Source organism: Eulemur rufifrons, chromosome 7 (genome assembly GCF_041146395.1).
Source record: "Eulemur rufifrons isolate Redbay chromosome 7, OSU_ERuf_1, whole genome shotgun sequence".
NCBI classification, from domain to species: Eukaryota; Metazoa; Chordata; class Mammalia; order Primates; family Lemuridae; genus Eulemur; species Eulemur rufifrons.
In genome coordinates this window covers 190313829-190329171 of record NC_090989.1, presented here as the reverse complement: position 1 = coordinate 190329171, position 15343 = coordinate 190313829, and the positions used below count along the sequence as shown (strand labels likewise).

The following is a 15343-nucleotide window of genomic DNA, read 5'->3' as shown; positions in this document are numbered from 1 at the left end:
TGACGTTCGCCGGCCAGCTGACCCTATCAGATGTGCCCCCAGAGGGACTCTCAATCACTCTGCTCCTCCCCCTGTGCCTTTCTAGAAGCAGAGGTGGCTGCTATATGTGCACAAAGGACACAGACAAAGTCATTACACTTCTCCACCCAACTCCACATTCCCTGTGCCCAGACCAGAATGGGCCCTTTGCTGCACCCACAGCTGGCTCCTTCCCTGCATCCAGGTCTCAGCTCAAACATCACCTTCTCAGAGAGGCCTTCCCTGACCATCCTGTCTCACTGGTTGCCCAACACACCCCTGCACGGAGCTCACTCGTGGTCACACAGCCCTCACTGTGTCTCTGTGGTGCCTAACATCATGCCTGGCACATGGGAAGTGCCCAATAAATGCTTATTGGATGACTGATGCACATCTTCACCTAGCCCTGTCCCTCATCCATCCTCTCTGCTTCTCTGAAAAGCTTGCTGGGGCCCAGGCCTTTTGCCCATTTTGCCTCCCACACAGCTGGGGCTGGCACATGGCGCTGCAGCAGCAGCCGGGAGGCTGGGCAATTCTGAGCTGGGCACCTCTGAGCCACCCACCAAGAACTTTTGTGCAAGTACTTTGTAAACACTTTCCCCAAGTTTCTCCCAAAGCCGTCACAGTATCCTGTGCCTTTTCTACCTCTGATATCCTTCCATTCTCTGCAAATTCCAAATGGCCTCTGCATCGTGTGCTAATGTCGGCTTCTCTCCCAGGCCTGCTTCTAAGCACAGGCCCGCGGCTCCTCCTGCCCCCTCCATGGGCCTTTCCCGAGGCTGCCTCTTCTCCTTTCCCAAACTCTAAACTCCCCGGGCCCCCGCTACTCTCTCCCTGGCCACCTTTTGGCCTCCTCAGAATGGTCCCCAAATCCTCCTTTTTCATCCCAGCTGCAGCCATTCCCCAGTCACCTCTTAGAATGGGATCCCAGCTCACTGCAGCATCCCTGACTGGCTCCTCATAAACGGGTCTCTCACCTCCACTTCCCACCCTGGCTGCCTCTCCAAGTGCCAGTCCCAGTTTCCAATCATCTTTTAAATGTTTCAACCTGACAAGCCGCAGCACATCAAACCACACAGGTGAACCCCAAGGCCCCAGATGGTGCAGGGGAAGGGGGCGCCCTGCACACAGCCTTAGTACCCAGCACTCCCTGAGCGCTGTGCCCAGGGTGGAGAATGCAGCCTCAGTGTGCCCTGGGAGGTGGGGGCTAGTGGGCCAGTGGGGACAGCCTGGGCAGTGGGGGTGTGCGGGGCAGTGGGGGTGCACAGGGCAGAGGTTGCAGCGGGCAGTGGAGGTGCCAAGAGCCGGGTGCACAAGCAGTGGGGATGCACTGGGTGGTGTGGTGCACAGGGCAGGGGGTGCAGGGGGTGGTGGGACACAGGGGGTGGCTGGGATGCACAGGCTGCGGGATACGTGCCAGCCAAAGTGGTGGCCAGGTCCCAGCCCCAGCTCACCCAGGACAATGGGCTGACTGTGCAGTCCAGATTTTGATTTTTCAAGAGAAGCCTGAAATCTGGATTTTTATGTGAATTCTCTAGTTTTCTGAATGTGATATCTGCCACCTGGGGGCTGAATGCCCTTCACACTGCCACCTGGCTGCCTCTGGATGGATGCTTTGCCCACAGCGTCACATCTTAAACCTGACTAACACAGGCAGACGTCTGAGGCAGAAAGTTCTTAGATCAAGAGCCAGGTTGGCTGTCGGGGCAGCTCACCGGACTGAGAAGAGCTGCTGGGACCAGAGCCTCAGGGCCTGGGCCACCAGGACAGTCCTTCCTTCCACTTGTCCCTGATCTCCCTGTGTTGGCTTCACTCGCCTTTACACTGGGTGCTCTCCACATGAGGGGGAGTGGTCCTGGCCCCACTCCTCACTGCAGCCAGGGACAGTGGAGGGCCACCTCCAGGCGGGAAAAGTCATGGGGAGGATCCTGATTGGCTCAGCCCAGGTCACGTGGCCAACCTGGACCAATCACTGCATCCAGGATCTCCACCTCTGGTTGCCGGGCTGGTCAGGTGCTTTCCCCTGGGGAGGAGGGGCCCTGTATGGTAATTGACAGGACCACAGGTGCGAGGTTGCCAAAGGAAGGGTGGAGGACCTGTGCCCAGAGAAAGTATGTTAAGTAGGCAAAACAATGGGTAGCACAGAAACTACAAAACCCCACAAGATGGAGCCATCCCTCCAGAAAGCCCAGTTCCCAAAGGGTAAGAGACTTCTCAAGGCCAATATTAGGGTGGGGCCGAGAGTGAAGTCCAAGTTGGATCCAAAGGCCGTCCTTTCCCCTCTACCATGGAGCTCCCCGAGGCCACCGGCCCCCCATCTGTGGTCTCCCTCATGGCCTGAGAGGGCCAAACAGCGCCACTGCCAGGGAGCTCACAGCCTGCCGCGGCTGCCTGCCACTGCTCCTCCTCAGCCTCCTTGTGTCTGCTCCCTGCTGGCGCTGACCCTCCCCTTGAGGGCTACACAGAACAAAGCCACGCCACGTTCCCCTCGACTGCTTTCAGTGCCCTAGATGAAACAGGATGGCCCCAGTCCCACCCCGACCTTCTGGGGACTTCTCTCCTAGGACATGGTTTAAGTCCGTCCTTCGTTGGCCATGGCGTCTGCCAGCCCTGACGACTCTGAAACTCCCTTTGCTTAACATGGCCAGAGCCAGTTTCTGTTGCTAGTGCCCCAAGCCCTGTCCATGCTCTGGACACAGCCTGGCAGGGCGGAGCTTCCTGGGCGGAGCCTCTTGCTCTTTTGGCTTCTCCCCCAGCCCAGCTCCCCATCTATTTTCTGTTTCTGACATCACTTCCCCAGGCTGGAGAGCTCTGAATCATGTTTGCCTCCTCCCCCTCCCTCGCCCCCCACATGCAACAGCCAGATGCGACATCTCCTCCTTTGCAGTTTCTCCCACATCCATCTCTCTCACTCCATCCTGCTCGCCGCTGGGAAGGGAGGCCTCGTCATTTCTTGCCTGGATGACCGCAGCAGCCTCCTGGCTGGTCTCCTTGCCTCCAGCCTCTCCCTGCTCTCATTCATCCTCCATGCGCTGCCAGATTAATCTTCCTTAAACAATGCTCACTGCCTGTCACTCTCCAGTGCAGAGATGTAGCCAGCCCTGTCGCTCGCTGGCCCCCCACAAGTGCTGTCTGCTCCAGCTGGGCTGCAGGCCTCCGGCTCCCCTGTACACCACTGTCACTGGAGAGTGTCCATTCTTCCTCCTCCCTTCACTCTCTGGCCAAATCCCACCATGTGCCAAGGTCCCAGCCTGAGTTCCTCTCCTCTTCTGGCCTCAACAAGTATCTGGGTAGAGGGAGGGGGTGGCCAGGGACCAGTCCTGAAGCCACAGGCCAGCCTACAGGCCAGCAGGTGGGTTGCCCTTGCCTGGCCTGTCTGGGCTCTCAAATGTTGCTGTGGCCCTTGCCACCTCTCTGCTCTGCATGTCCTGGAGACCCACCCTGGCTTCCAGGCTATTGGTAGTCATACCTAGCCAGGTCACTCTGGTGACCCATCCTTCACCATATCAGCCTTCCTTCTCAAGCCCCTCATGAATGCTCATTATCCAAGAACCAGCACCTTGCCAAGATTCCAGACCTTCAGGGTCCTGCCCTTGATGCGCTCTGCCAGTTTTGCCAACCAAAGATCCCTCCCCCCCCCCATACACTTCAGGGCTGTGCCACACAGGGAGGCCAACAGTGAGCATGCCCAATGCTGACAGCACAGCCCACACTTGCGAGCACTCACTGTGGGCTGGCATGGGCTCCGTGTTCCACGTGGAATGGCTCATTTAGTCCTTGCAACCTTCTGAGGTAGGAACCTTTCATTATCCACATCTCCCAGGTGAAGACACTGAGGCACGGAGAGTTTAAATAACCTGCCTAGTTCACCCAGTTTAGGATTCTAACCCACACTATCAGCTCCAGAGCCCTGGCTCTAAAGCACAATCTTCCAGGGCCTAACTGACTCTCCCCCACCTCGGCTCCCAAAGAGCCAGCAGGGAAGCTGCCCCTCCAAGCCTAGAGAAGTCAGTCGTCCTGCAGGGAAAAGCTTAAGAGGCCTTTGTCCACTCCCTGCTTGTGGTCACTTCAAAGGGTGGGGATGACCTTAGTCAGGAGCAGCACTGTACTGGAGCCAGCTCACCCTGGCATAGGAGAGCCAAGCATCAAAATTTCTAGAATTTTGTAAGCCAGTTGACATCACATTGATAGCTTGAAATAGGCCACAGGAATATTCACACCATGAAGCCAACTGTAAAACATTCGTCAGGACACCACTGCTGGAGAGGGAATACTGACCACCCTCAGAAGGTGTCCTGGCCTTTCGGTGGTGAGTTTCTGGCAATTCACACCAAAGACAGGCCCCTGAGTGGAGCCAGGGGTCTAGAAGGAAAGGGGTCTTGAGAAGACCAGGTAGGACTCAGAAATGGATCTCTCTCTGGTTGTGTGATGCCTAAGGATCTGGAGGAAGAAGGTCTCTAGAAAAGTGTCAGGGCAACTGCAAGACATCCAGGTAGGCCCAGATTCTGGCCAGACATGCCCAGCATGGAAAGATGGCCAGACACCAAGGACAAAGCCACGGCTGAGAGGCACGGACTGAAGGACCATGCTGGAAAGGCTGAGTGCAGGTCCATTGAGGCTCCTGGGAAATGCCAGAGCAGCACAGGGTGGGAGGGGGCTTGGAGGAGGAAGACCAGGAGGGGCTGAACCCTGCTGCTGACCTCTAAGAAAGTGGCAGTGGGGGCTGTCATGGGGCAGGAGTGGTGGGAGCTGTAGCTTAGTTGTTAGAAAAGGAAGAAAGTTTGTCCTGGTGAATGTATCACACTTAGAGTTCTTTGAATGTAAGCAACAGAAACCGATTCTAGCAAATTTAAGCAAAAAAGGGAAAATGCTGACAAGAGACTGAGTTGTTGAGAGAAGGAACAGAGGCTTAAAAAACAGGTTCTGAAGAAGGAAAGGAACCAGGACAGGGGAAATATTTAATACTTAGCTCATTTAGGCCCTGCTGCCGGGATGAAGGAGTCCACGAAACACGCACTAAGACTGTATACAAGGGGAGAGGTCATGGGGCGCTGGTGGGACAGGAAATGGAAGCTGGACAGATACAAAACCCAGCAAATGTCTATTGCAGTAGCCATGCCCAGCAGACCTGATGCAGACTCCAGGCATGATTCTAGTAGAGCTGCTCAGTCAAGGGCAGATGAGCAAAGGAAGGAGGGACCCCGAGAGACATGCTGGGATCCCCACAGAACGTCACACCAGACCAGCTTCCCTTTATTATAGGGGTACTGTCCTAGTAGATCAGGGACAGACTGGAAACACAATGTGTCTTGGTTTCAGCCAGGCACCTGATCTTAGGATCAGCAAATGGAGATATATGAACAGATGACAGCACAGTTAAGGGAATGCAAAACTTGTTGAATGACCAACACTGTTTTCGAGCACTGCGGATAAAACAATGTTGGTCCAGACTCCGGCTTTACTTTTGAGCTGTGTCCCTGGTGTTATTCAGCATGCTTATTAAATATTTGGCAAAGTGTATTGATGACATACTGGTTAAATCTGAGGATGACTGTCCCCATCCCTTCTTGGTGGACAAGAAACTGAGGGGAGCAGCATACAGCCTGGGTAATAGGACAATGGCATAGGTGACTCCAGCCCTATGGCTGCATAACCATAACCCCTGGCTGTGGTGATTGGCTGACACACTGGGCACAGAACTGGACCTGGACCAGTGATGGAAGACTGGGACATTTGCTGGGTGGTTGAAGGAAGAGATGCTCCCCACCCCCTCACTGGGCCTGGGCCTCTTAGTATGTACGTAGGAGCTCCTGGCAGCCACTTAGGGACTGTGAGGGAAGAGGGTGTTGGGCGGTGGTGCTGAACCCCTAAGAGCAGAGAGGAATGAAGGATCTTGGTCATGCTGTTTCCCTGGATACAACCATGCCTGAAGCTAGAGCTACCCCTGACCTTTCAGTTACATGTACATTAAATTCTGTTTTTTTTCTTAAGACAGTGTGGGTTGGGTTCCAATAACCGCAACAGACACACTTAGTGTCCTCTGCTACTCCATGCTAGGCAGGCACAGTGTGATGAGCTCCTAGGACTGAGGAGGGTGTCATTATTCGCCTGACGCCCAGAGGCAGGTAACATGGTGTGGAGGGCTGGGAGTGGGGCTCGGAACCATGTCATGTGAGGAACAGCTGAGAGGACTGGCCATGCCTGGTGAGGGGCAGAGGCCGCTAGGCAGGAGCCCTGCCTTAGCTGAAAAAGGGGAAGCCATCCTATTTGGCCCCAGAAGGAAGGGCCAAGAACCATTTGGGGGAGCTGGCTGGGATAGGCTCCGTCTCATTATAAGAAAGTGGTTTTGAACAGTCCCAGTTGCTGGAAGATATGTGGCCCAGGGCAGTCCCTTTGGTTTAAAGCTCAGGGCTACAGCTGAGGAAAGCCATCCTCCAGAGGACTTTTATAATCGAAGGCTGGTGGTCTGGACAGCTTCAGGAAGCATGAACACAGGGTGGGCTCAGTGGACAGATGGAGATGGGGAATGGGCTCCAGGAGGTGAGGGAGTTAGCAAGACCACACAGAGGTCAAGGTCTCCTACGCGCTCCCATCAGGTCCCCCAGGCACCAGACAACTGGCAGTAAACAGCCACATGGTTCAGGGTTTGCCCCCACAGGATTGTGGGGGTGTCGGGTGGAGCCGTAACTGCCCAGTAAGGTTCCAGCTCTCCCAGTTCCTGCAGTGTGACCTTGTCTGACATCTCAATGTCCTCATCTGACAAATGGGGCTAACGCCACCTACCTCCTGGGTTGTCCTGAGGTTTTGATCAGACGATGTAGGCAGAGCCGAGCACCAGCCACGATTACTACTACGACCAGGTTAAGAATCAAAAACGTAACTGCCTACAGCCCCCAAAGTCTCTTCCCTTTCCCGCCCCAGAGTCTCTCCTCTTAGCAGAAGGAGAATGCGTGTAGGTGTTAAAGGCCTGGACTGGAACCCCTGCCTGCCCAGGGTCCCGGCCCCATCAGTAAACTGGGAATGACGACACCAGCGCATTGAAGCGCCCCCCTCTCCCGCCCGCCCTTCTGGCCTACCGTTCGGGCCAAGGGGGAGTCCCCTCCCTTCGGCGCGAGGTCACACATCAGATCACCACTGCAGCCCCGCGCCCAGCCACATCTCAGCGGGCCGAGAACGGCGGGTGGGGTGGGGGCAGCAGCTGGCGAGGAGGCGCGGTGCCGGAGGCCGGAGGCTGGCTCCCGGGCGGCGGCCAAGCGCTCAGCCAGGAACTTGTTAACAGGCCCCGAACAAAGAGCCGGTAATCCGGCGGGCGGCCGCGGGCGGGCTGGCGGGCGGAGGGATCCCGCCCCTTCCAGCCGGGCCGCCGGGCTTTACCGTGCATGCGTTCCCCCGCGCGGGGCGGGCCGAGGCCGCCGGGCGCCCCGCAGCGCCCACCCTGAGCCTGGACGCCCCTGTGGGCGCGCCCCTCCCCGAGCCCCCGCCGCGGCTCACTGGCTCGGGCTCCCCTGGCTCGGGCACCTGCCGCCCCACGCCGCTCTCTCGTGCCCCCGCCCGCCGAGCCACCTTGACAAGGGGGCTCACGTGCTGAGGAGGCACTACTGCCGGCGGGCCTGGCACCTTTTGGGGACGCGGGGGGCGTGGGGGGGCGGCTGGAAAGATGCAGGCCTGGGAAAACCCAGTAGCCCCTCAGCTCCACTGGGCCCCTGCGCCAATTAAGAGGAGGTAGAGCCTAATTCGAGGTGCGCTCCCCTGCAGGCTCCTGGATCCTAGACCTGCTGGCGTGGGGCACGGGGAGTTCCACTTGCCGCCCTGGCTGGGGAGCTGTAGGGCAGAGGTGGGATACAAGTTCCCTTCCCAAGGCCCCCGTAGCTTTCCTCAGGGTCTGTCAGACTGACTCCTCTGGCCTTCCCTTGCACCCTCCCTTCCCCAAATATCAGCTACACATTTGCTTGGAGCCCAAGGTGACCCTGAGCCTTCCAGGTGGACACAGCTCTGAAGTCCAGGTATGGGGAGGGTCCCAGCTCTAGGGGACCCACCAATCAGGATGATGCTGGCCCTTGGTGCTCCCAGCATGGCACACTCAGAGACAGGGACTTCAGGGCCCCTCCCCCATCTAAATAGGACCTAAAACTTCCCCTATTGTGGGGATGGGCAGCTGTCACCTAGGGGCCTCCCCATACCTCTCAGCCTCTCCTCCTCTCCCACACCTCAGACAGGGCTGGGATGGGCCAGTCAACCACCACACCTGGAGAGGGTGAGGGGATGTCTATATGCCTTGTCCCGGGTGTGAAAAGGGACAGAGAAGCAGCAGCCAGGCCTGTCCCCTATCTCAGAATGGGAGTCTCACTTCAGGCCTCTGCCCTCCCACCTGGTCCCCCAGCTGCACCTTCTCCCACAAAGACGGCCAAGGACTCCCACACTGTCTCCGGGAGGGGACAAGACTGTGCCCTCTGCCATATCCATCATCAATTGCTGACATTTATTGAGTACCTACTGTGTACCAGGACTGACATGCATTGGTCCACCTGGTCTGCACAGCGACCCTAGGAGGCGGGTTCCTTTATGAGTCCACTTTACAGACAAGGAAATGGACGAAGTGCAGGGAGGAGCCAGATCCAGGGCCAGGGCCAGGGTGAGGCAGGGGTGGGGGCGCTCACTCTCAGGGGCTGGCCCTGCACTTGCACCCTGGGCACCTCCCTTGTCTCACCCTAGTCCTGCTCCAAACCTGGGCCCCAGAGCTTACCAACTCACCTGTCCCACCATCTCCATCACATGCCTGGGGGTCTGGCCCCTGGGGGTCAAAGGCTGCTCTGGCATCTGACATCAGTGCCTGGGAAGAGGGTGGGCCTCGGCACTGGCACCCTGACTTTCTGAGGACCCTGAGGAGGCCTGTTTCTGCCGTTGGGAGTGTTCCCCAGCTGAAGCAGGACCTCATTCCTGGGCTTGGGGGCTAGGACTCAATTCCCAGCTCTGCCTCACAGCCACCTTTGGCTCTGCCCCAGCAGCCACCTGGTTCCAGGCAATGCAGGCAGCCCCTGCCAGGGTGGCAGGTGCTGGGCAGGTGTGAGCAGTTCCTGGGGGAAACTGTTGCTGAGAGCAGAGCCCAATCCAGGCTCCTGAGGCAGCTTCCCTGGGCACCAGCCACTGCCTCAATAGAGTCATCAAGTCCAATCCTTTAGTATACAAAGAGGCAAACAGTTCAGAGAGGTTAAGTGATTTGTCTAAGATCACATAGCAATCACATAGAATGAGGATTAGGATTTTGTTCCATTCAGGGCTCCTGCCTTCCTCTGCTGCCATGTCCTGTGTGTCAGAGCTGATCATTTACCACTCAGTTCCAGGACAAGCCAAACCTGAATCATCTTCAGAACATCCAAACAACTGCCCCTCGCCACTGGAAGAATTGGTTTCTGAATCAAGCCGACATCCTTGCAGGGGGTGGTGTATGAGCCGACTTGGGCAGTGGGGAGGGGGCTTCTTCTGACTAGAGCAATGACTTCTTTCTGGGCCTCCTGCCTGGGGCTGGGCAGCAAGAATTGAAGCAGCTCACACTGAGATGCTTTTTTCTCCTATCTCTGGCCCTGACGCAGCTTAAGTCTCCATCTCCGTCCTAACTCATGCCCCCTCACATGCGAGGGAAAATGGAGGAAGGAGACAAACGAGCCATGGGCACCTGCTGGATGTTGGGGTACCCCCGGGGTGTCTCTCTATGTTGCCCATCGATTCGTTACTGTAACTCCAGGAAGCAAAGATAACCCATTGTATAAATGAGGAAACAGGCTGGGGAGTAAAAATCACTTGCCCCAGGACTCGTGGCTTGCATTGGAAGCTGGCCCTGTCTGCCTACCAAACCCCTGCCCTTTCCACTCCGCCTGGCAGGAACGGGGTGCCAAGGCTCCCTAGAAGGCAGGAGGACACTCCGATGCCACTCCTATGGGAGCAGACAAGAAGAACGAAGAGGTGGGCTTGTAGAATTGATTGCAGGAAGCCCAGCTTCTATCTGGGCAGCAAGGGTGGTTGGGGCCCAGGGTGCAGCCTCAGGAACCAGAAGCCCCACACAGGTGCTGTGCAGAGCAGCCCGGAGACTTGATGTCAACACTAAGAATGACACTATTCGCATGAGAAAACACCCACTCTGGGAAAATCTATGCTGGGGTGGGGATGGGGGTGGGCAGGGAGGTTCCCATTCAACAGATATGGATATACAACCTGTGTGAGTGACCCACAAACACACAACTCATGTGAGCTGGTTTGCTGTCTGTGTGTGTGGCCAGGGTACAATGCCACTCCCCCACCCCACACGATGGCACCTGGCCTTACTGATCCCCACTGTGGACAAGAGGCTGTTTCCAGCCTCCCTGGAGTATAGCAGTCTGTGTCCAGGGACTGGGATGGGGTGGGCTGAGGGAAGCAGAACAAACTTCTCCCCCCGTCTCTGGCAATAGCAGCCCTCCCGTCCTGGCCAGAGAACCCAAACTCAAACCAAGGAAACAAAGAGAAACAATAAGCACTTGGCTGGTCGTGACTTGGCACATGTTGAGGCAGGGAGCAGGGTCACAGTGCCACAGAGAACGGCAACACTGTGGGAAGCACTGGAGGAGGAGGCAGCTAGGGCCAGAGGCTTGTGGCAGCTGCCCCAGGGCTGAGGAATCAGTGGTCCGTCTGTCCTTAGCCCACCCAAAGAACATCAGTGGGCCAGGATCCCTGTGAGGGGGAAGAGTTGGGGAGGCCTTTGGGAGGAGGCTGGACTGAAATGGGGGTGGGGGCTGGGAGGGGACCTGAGCAGGACAGTGTGGGAATTGGCAGCAGCAAAGGGGTGTGGCCCAGTCCTGGACCTAGCTGGAGAGGTTGGGGTGTTGGCTGGGGGGCATGCTGGAGGGGTCATGTGGCACCAGGTTTTGCAAGGCAAGAGAGCTGCAGTCTGAAAGCCAGAGTGGGCCTGGGGGTGCCCAGCCCACTGGCAGTCAAAGCCAGAGAGGGCATCCAACCTCCCAGGGGACCAGCCCAGTTATTCGGGGCAATAATGAAGGAGGCAGGTGTTTCCCTAAGGGCCCAAAGGGGTCAAAGTTTGGACTCACCCGCAGGCACTAGGAAGTCACAGAAAGCTTGCTAGCAGGCGTCCAGCCCAATGCGGGGGCTTAGTCTGAGTGCAGGAGGTGCAGGAGGGGGTGGGTAGGGGTGGCCACTGCTGCCGTCCAGGTGAGACAGGTGAGGGAGAAAGGGGCAGGGTAGGGGATAGGAGGAAACAAAGCAGGTAAGGGACAAAAGAGCAATGTCACAAGTAGGACTGAGCTGGAGGACTTGGTGACAGATTAGATGTGAAGCGTGAAGGAGAAGGGAGAGCCAAGGGAGACGCTAAGGTTTCCAGCCCTAGGCTAGGGGGCAGGGGGAGGGGATGGCAGTGCCCCTGAGAGGAGGGGGCATCGGGAGAGGGTTGGCCTAGAACCAGCAGGCCCCACAGGCATGCACGTGGATACAAATGTCCCCAGGCAGCAGCTGAGCCCGGCACTGGGGAGCTCACCTAGAGAAGGGTCCCCCACTGCAAGCTCAGGGCAGCCTCCAGGGCAGCACCGGCAGGAAGGGATGTGAGGCTGCAGTGGCCTCCAGCTCCTGGCTGAGGCCATGGTTGGCTACTCCTGGGAGTAGGAGCCAGGCCAGTGCCTTTTGGTTGGGGGTTTAGTACCTGGATCAACCCCAATCCCTGGTTCCTGGGGGAAGCCCCTCCCAACACAGGCAAGCGGATTGCAGTAGGTCAGTCGGAGGACCAGCTCTCCCTGGGGGCATTACAGGACCCCAAAGCCCAGCCCCCCCACTCCCCATCGGCAAGGCAGGGGGAGCAAGAACAGGGTATCTCCTAGCCCTAGAGAATTAAGACCTTCCCCTCAAACAGTTGCATCATCCTGGGGGTGGCAGGTGGACAGATGGGTCCAGGCCGGGCCCGAGGATGGGATAGAGGCCTGAGGAAGAGGAACAGGGGCAAACTGTTGGGGTCAGGATGGGCAATGCCAGAGCTTGGTGCTCTTCATCTCCGCCTTCCAGGAGAGCCCACTCTCCCTCCCTGCCCTCAAGAGAGTGGAGGTCTGGGTGACAGGGAGACCACAGGGACGTGTGCTGGCTGTAAGTGGGAAAATCCTGTGGGACAGGCAGGTGCTGTGTGCACGGGCACAGAGAGGGCCTGCCAGGTGAGAATGTGCTGAAGGGACAGGCTTTTGTGTGATATCCGGCAACAGAGGGTGGGCGCGTGGCCTGGGGAGCAGGCAGCTGCAGTCAGTCGAGCTGGACCTCGGCGCCCCCTGCTGGCCATCCCTCCCTCAGCCACTCACAGACACATTTTTCACTGGCTGCTGTTGCTGAGGAGGTGCTCAGTGGTGGCATAGCAGGAGCTGGGGTCACTGCAGGACCAGCTTGCCTGGGCGTCCACACGTGCCCAGAGCCTGTGGGGGACAGCAGGAAGTGGCCCCAGAGAAGCAGGGCCCACCCCCACCTCCTGGCCTTCAGCAACTCCTCCCACAGGCCAGAGACTTGATGCCTGGAGGCAGGCTCTGCTCTAGGGCAGTCCTGCCACCCTGGTCCCACTGGCCAGCTCCCTGGGCAACCTTGGGTCAGGCCCCAACAGGTGCCCCAACAACCAGGGACACAGATCCCCCACCCATGGTCTCCTGATGAGTCCATGTGGCAACTCCTCACCTCGGGCTGCGGTGTCCTGACTCACCAATGCCTGTCACTCCTTATCTGCACATGCTCACCTGTGCGACTGCACACAGCCAGCATACACGCCCATCTGGCCACACAGATACCAACGCTGCACACACCATGCCAACCTCCCTCACCTCCTAGCACACATGTCAACCCACGGCCCTAACACGTGCTCACGTGGGTGACATGCGGCTATGACCACACAGCCCTCACACAAACATCCAACTCAGCAAACATGGCCCGGGCACCTGCTCAGTGTCTGGCAACGCCTCCCTGTGTACAGAGCACCAACACCCCAGCTCACCATGGTCAATCCACACGCCCTGAGCGTTCATCTGGGGAGCTCTGCATACACCCCTAACACGCACATGTGTGCAACATACACGTGCCCAGAGGCAGTTCAGCCTCCCAACTCATTCAGGATTAGAAGGGGAGGCCGTGGGGAAGGTTTGCTGAAGGAGGATGGGGAGGTGACGGGGAGGTGATGGGGAGGGGACAGAGTGGGTAGGATGGAGCAGAGGCAAGGATGAGGGAGGGATGAGGAGGGTGGTCAGGCAGTGGTGGGTGCAGGATGCGTTGCGCAGACAGACCCTTTAAGGAAACAGCCATCAGCCTCAATCATTGTGCTGGTCCCTGAGCTCTCACTCATTGATCTCCAATCAATCTGGCTTGGCAGCTCAGGAACCCCAGTGCTCCCTTCCAACACTCCTCTGGTAAGCAGTAGCCTGGCCAGGCAGGAGGGCAATGTCCCAGGTTCTGAGCGCAGCAAGAATCAAGAAATTCTAAGCAAGCCCCAAACCCCCTTGATCACACAAATGGCACCTCCGCCACATACCACCAACACACACACACAAGCTCAGCTCCATTAAGTGCATGGGGGCCAGAGACCAGGAGGCCCCAGCAGCTCAGCCTAGGTGGAGGCTCAGGGAGACCAGACAAAGGATACAGGGGAACTTCCTCCCCCCAAACCCCCTCTTAAGGGAAAGGCGGTGGGCCAAGGGCTGAGTTACTCACAGGTTAGGGTGGCCAATGGGGCATGCAGAGAGGAAGAAGGGCTGTGGAGTTTAAGGGAGAAAGGGAAGCGGGCAGACCCAACCACACAACTCTGACCCCCCAGCCCGGGAGGCTAGGACCCCCAGCCCCTCACCCCCGCCGCCACGGGGACCGCAGAGCTTTGACTGTGCTGGCTGCAAGGGCTGGGGGCTGGTGTATGCGCCTCCACGCCTGAGTGTGTGCGTGTGCGAGCGTGTGTGGCGGGGACAGAGGAGGACACTATGTTCTGGACGTGGGCAGAGGCCAGGTGCCAAGCCGGGAGATTGTGAGTGGCTGTTTGGGGCAGATGCTACCGGGAAGAGGTATCTTAACCGCCTCCCCCACCCCCACCCCCTTTCCTGGGCACCAGGGTATGGTCAAAACCCTGTAATCTTCGAACCCTCAAAGTCAGGTTCCCCAGGATTGATTCAACCCCCGACCCTGCTACAGGGCCAAGCAAACTTCCCCCACCCGGAGGCGTGGGGCGTTTACACTCGTCAGCCCCGCGCGCTGACAGCTGCTCCTGGACTTGGCAGAACCCAGGCTTCCGGGAGAGCGCGCGGGGAAGCTGCGCAGCAGCGAGAGGCGGCCCCAGCGTCCCGCCTCGCAAAGTTTGGCCTCGCGGGGCTCCTAGCCGGTCCGGCAGCGCAGGTCAGGGACCCCCCCAGAGCAGCGAGCGTTCGCGCGCACAGTCCCCCGCAAGCCTCCCCAGAGCGCGCGCGGCGTGACTCACCCGAGCCGCGGAGCCAGGCGGCGAGAACTATACCCAGGAGCGCCGGCCACAGGCCGGGCCGGACGGCCATGGCCACGGGCGGGCGGGCCAGGCGAGGGGCCCCGCGGGCGGGAGGGCGGCTTTCAGCGCCTCAGCCCGGAGCCCCGGCTCGGGGCGCCCCCGGGGCCCATGCCAGCGGACTGCGCTGCCTCTGGGCAGCCGGCTGCGGGGCGCACGCGGCGCGTGGCTCCCCTGGGCACGCGGAGCACAGCAATGCAGCCGGGGCGGAGCGCAGCGCCAGCCGCGCAGCGCACCGAGCCAGCCGCCGCGCGGAGCCCGCAGCCGGGAGCCGGCCGATGGTCGCCGCAAAACCCGGACTGGAGCAGCGGAGTGGGGCGGCGGCGGGGCGGGGCGGGGGAAGGAAGGAGGGGTCGGGCCGCCCCGCGCGACGCGCGCGGGCCACCCCTAGCACCGGGGATCCCTCGGGGCGATGCTTGAGGCTCCCCCAGGGAGGGGCTGGGGTGGTGGGCGGGGAGGCCTCCCACCGCCCCGCGCGGTCCCCAGGGACAGAGACAGGAGTCTGGAACCCGGAGTGGATCAGTTTTCCGGATCCGGGCTCTCCCAGGCCTGCCAGTCTGCGCACAGGTGGCTCGGGAGGGGCCTAGGCCTGCGGCGACCCCGGCGCGGCGGCAGTCTGCGGAGATCAGCCCAGGGCAGGGGTGCCCCGGGCAGGTTCCGCTGCAGTCCTCACCCCCACCCCCTGCCTCCCAGCCGCGCTCGGAGGCCGTCAGCGCGCCCCGGTAGCTGTCAGCAGCTGGGATAGCAGACTGCGGGAGAGCGCGGGGACCCTGGCCCCCAGTGCCAGGCAGGTCAGACTCAGGGACA

General features: G+C 59.3%; 1 protein-coding gene across 2 annotated transcripts in view; it reads right to left on the bottom strand.

Annotated features, from left to right (window-relative positions):
• Positions 1-14819, bottom strand: part of UNC5A (unc-5 netrin receptor A) — a 58828-nt gene extending 44009 nt beyond the window's left edge. Inside the window, exon 1 of one of the 2 annotated variants that reach the window (XM_069476159.1) lies at positions 14480-14819. In XM_069476159.1, the coding sequence (XP_069332260.1) occupies positions 14480-14549 (70 nt within the window). In that variant the 5' untranslated portion in view covers positions 14550-14819. The remainder of the gene's footprint in view (positions 1-14479) is intronic. The other variant, XM_069476160.1, reaches the window with a different exon arrangement.
• Between the last annotated feature and the right edge of the window lie 524 nt (positions 14820-15343).